At 37.5% G+C, this 3,334-nt stretch overlaps 1 protein-coding gene across 1 annotated transcript; it reads left to right on the top strand.

Annotated features, from left to right (window-relative positions):
* Positions 1–388: 388 nt before the first annotated feature.
* On the top strand, positions 389–2,397 carry LOC145120570 (geraniol 8-hydroxylase-like). Its single transcript, XM_079056377.1, has 2 exons — positions 389–1,438; positions 1,615–2,397. Exons 1-2 carry the CDS (start codon positions 479–481, stop codon positions 2,233–2,235), a joined length of 1,581 nt encoding a protein of 526 aa, XP_078912503.1. The 5' UTR covers positions 389–478; the 3' UTR covers positions 2,236–2,397.
* Positions 2,398–3,334: the final 937 nt, after the last annotated feature.

Below are 3,334 nucleotides of genomic sequence, written 5' to 3'. Positions count from 1 at the left end.
CCGCGTCAAAAAAAAAACAAAAAAACAAAAAAACGACGTGAACCAGAATCAATTACCAAATTTGGAGCGATTTGAAATCTAAAAAGGAAAGAGAAAAACTGGACCTCACTCGCAATAACCAAGCTGCTCTTTGAAAATAATATCACGTATCTCAATAAGACCCATCAAATTTTAAAAAGTATCAAATAATTAAAAAGTTTACATTAGTTTAAACGGTAATAAATGACTTAATATTTAATATAGCAAAATATGCAGCCTTTATTTAACGAATATGTAGCCAGAATTAAGTCTTCACGTGTCGTTATCTTTTGCATTGCATACCAATTTTGACCTGTTCTTTTTAATTAAAATATTCCTGTTATTTTTATTGTATTTATTGTACTAGTTTGTATTGGCGCCTTTGGCCATAACTTGGGGTGTAAATCCTTCCATCTACTTGCACTATTGTACTCAAATAGTCAAATTCATCGATTGCAAAATGGCACAACTAAACAACCAGGGATCATGGTGGTGGGAAGTGCTGAGCAGCAACAGAAACGAGCTTACACTGGCCATTTCAGCAATAATCTTGACTGCTTTGTGGTACAGATGGAAATTTTCAAGCTCCTCCAATGGTGGACCACCATTGCCACCAGGTCCCCGTTCCTTGCCAATTGTAGGCTACCTTCCATTTCTTAGCCGTGATCTGCACAAACAGTTCGTCAGCATGGCTAACAGTTATGGTCCCGTTTTCAAGTTCCACCTCGGAAGCAAACTTCATGTCGTGATAAACACCCCTGATTTAGCAAAAGTTGTGGTTCGTGAGAAAGATGAGATCTTTGCGAACCGCAATCCAACAATTGCTGCCTTGGGCAGCTCTTATGGGGGCCGAGATATTGTATGGTCAGACAGCAATTCAGATTGGCGTTACCTTCGTAAGATATTTGTCCAGGAGGTCCTAAGCAACAAGAATCTTGAAGCATCCAGTTGTTTCCGAAGAGATGAAGTTAGGAAAACTATCAAGAATGTTTTTAGTAAAATCGGGACCTCAATTAACATTAGCGAGATTGCTTTCTCCACAGAGGCTAATGTTCTAACGAGCATGGTTTGGGGAAACACTTCAGCTGAAAAGGCAAAAAGTAGCAATTTTGGAGCAGAGTTGCAGATGGTTTCGGCGAATATTGTTGTGCTCATGGGACAACTGAATGTCTCTGATGTCTTCCCTAGTCTTGCATGGCTTGATCTACAAGGCGTGGAGCGGAACATGAAGAGGCAGCTTAATCGTTTGGATGAAATTTTCACAAGCATTATTGACGATCGAATCGAATCTAACTCTAAAAAATCGAAGCATGCTGTTGGGCATGAAGGAACGAAAGATGTTCTACAGGTCTTATTGGAACTCATGGATCAAAAAGATGTAATATCAATTAACCGGACTCAAGTAAAAGCACTTCTCCAGGTAATCATTAGTCTTTAATTTAAATAATGTCCAAAGTCCGGACTCCGAGATGATAATCTTTGCAAATATTGATCATTTAGAGAGACCCAGCTTGGAAAGGAACATGGGTCTACCCTAAATTTTTCTCTATTCTATAGCAAAAAGTGTCATGACATGGTTAAAAAAAATTTATTCAGGACATTATGGTAGCAGGAACAGAAACATCGACAACACTGATAGAGTGGGCAATGGCAGAGATAATGCAAAATCGTGACATATTGAAAAGGGTTCAAGAAGAATTAGAAGAAATTGTAGGACTTGACAACATTGTCGAAGAATCTCATCTCCCTAAACTGCAATACCTAGAAGCAACTATTAAGGAAACATTTCGATTGCACCCGGTAGTTCCATTCATACTCCCACGGTCGCCAAGCCAGGATTGTATTGTTGGTGGATACACCATTCCAAAGGGCTGTACAGTGTTTTTGAATGCATGGGCAATCCATCGGGATCCTCGTTATTGGGACAATCCACTGGACTTCAATCCAGACAGGTTCTTGAGAATCAAGTACGATTACATAGGGAGCAATTTAAACTTCTTCCCATTTGGATCTGGAAGAAGATCGTGTCCAGGTGTTCCATTGGCCGAGAAAATGCAGATGTATATCTTGGCATCACTCTTGCATTCATTCGACTGGAGCTTGCAAGAGGGTGAAGTGTATGATCTCTCCGAAAAATTTGGAATTACACTAAGGAAAAGAGAACCACTCATCGTTGTCCCTTCACAAAGGTTGCCAAACCGTAGCCTCTATATGTGATGTTGATTAAACTGTAAGTTTGAATTGATCTCAAGGATGGTTTGCTGGCGCATTTCATATGTGGTTCTTTTAGAAAGAGCATATTAATATGTATTGTTATGTTTGTCGAATGTGTCCGGATTTCTAGTTTGAGAGAAATGAGAGAGGCTTTTAATGTTTTCATTGATTGCTTAAACAAAATTATAGAGACAAAACTAATTCATACATGAACTCAGCGGGAATAATCAAACTAACTTTCTACCGGAATATGGATAAATTGTGATTACCCTTATGGGCATCACAATGCATTAAATTTGTTAGAGTTTAATGAATTGACACATCATCATTTTACTTGCTATACAACTCTACATTAATTTTCCTACAATGCATTGAACTCAATAGTTCACTAAACTCAATAAGAAGACGTTCTTGTAAGTTACTCTCATTTGATAATACATTAACATAAACATAAGCATGGTATTGATAGGTTTGAGCCATAAGAACTTTTTTATGTGCACATGCAAACCCTAATGCTTGGATCTAGGTTTCTCTAATTGAACATGCAATGTTTCCAAGGCTTATATGCTAGATCTAGTGTAAACAATTGAATCATAACATATGAAATCAGATCTAGAAGAATACCTTAAGTTGTTTGCTTGAATCTTCTTGTTCTTGGAGCTTAGAGTCACAATTGTCACTCCTCTAATGGCTTACAAACACCAACTAGCAAGAGAATGATTTGGAGAGAGAGGAGAAGTGATAAAATCGGCTCTAGGGTTACCAATGCAACAAGGTGGCCGATTTCCCTCATCCATAGGGTCTATTTATACTATGAGCTACTAGGGTTACATCCTTAACCCTAATTGAATAACTTAGGCCCTAAGCAATCCAAGGATCCTTCTAGATATGAGGCTTGGACGAATTTAAGATATTCTAACCCTAAAATTCGGCCACCCTAATATCCATAAGGATTCATAGCCCAAAAACACAACTATCACACATTTGACAGTTTAAGCCCCTTTATTCAATTAACCTCTTTTAGTCACCAAATTAATTCATAATTAATTTATGACTAATATTTATTAAATAATATTATTATTCCTTTAATATATTATTCTTA

This window comes from Lactuca virosa, chromosome 6 (genome assembly GCF_052849685.1).
Source record: "Lactuca virosa cultivar CGN04683 chromosome 6, Lactuca_virosa_CGN04683_v6, whole genome shotgun sequence".
In the NCBI taxonomy this organism is placed as follows: domain Eukaryota; kingdom Viridiplantae; phylum Streptophyta; class Magnoliopsida; order Asterales; family Asteraceae; genus Lactuca; species Lactuca virosa.
This window is presented reverse-complemented; position numbering and strand designations above follow the sequence as displayed.

Bases quoted from the DNA above. Each gene is read 5' to 3' on its own strand.
- LOC145120570 (XM_079056377.1), top strand. From the start codon at position 479: ATGGCACAACTAAACAACCAGGGATCATGGTGGTGGGAAGTGCTGAGC. The intron at 1,439-1,614 runs GTAATCATTAGT...AAATTTATTCAG, and splicing joins AAGTAAAAGCACTTCTCCAG to GACATTATGGTAGCAGGAAC.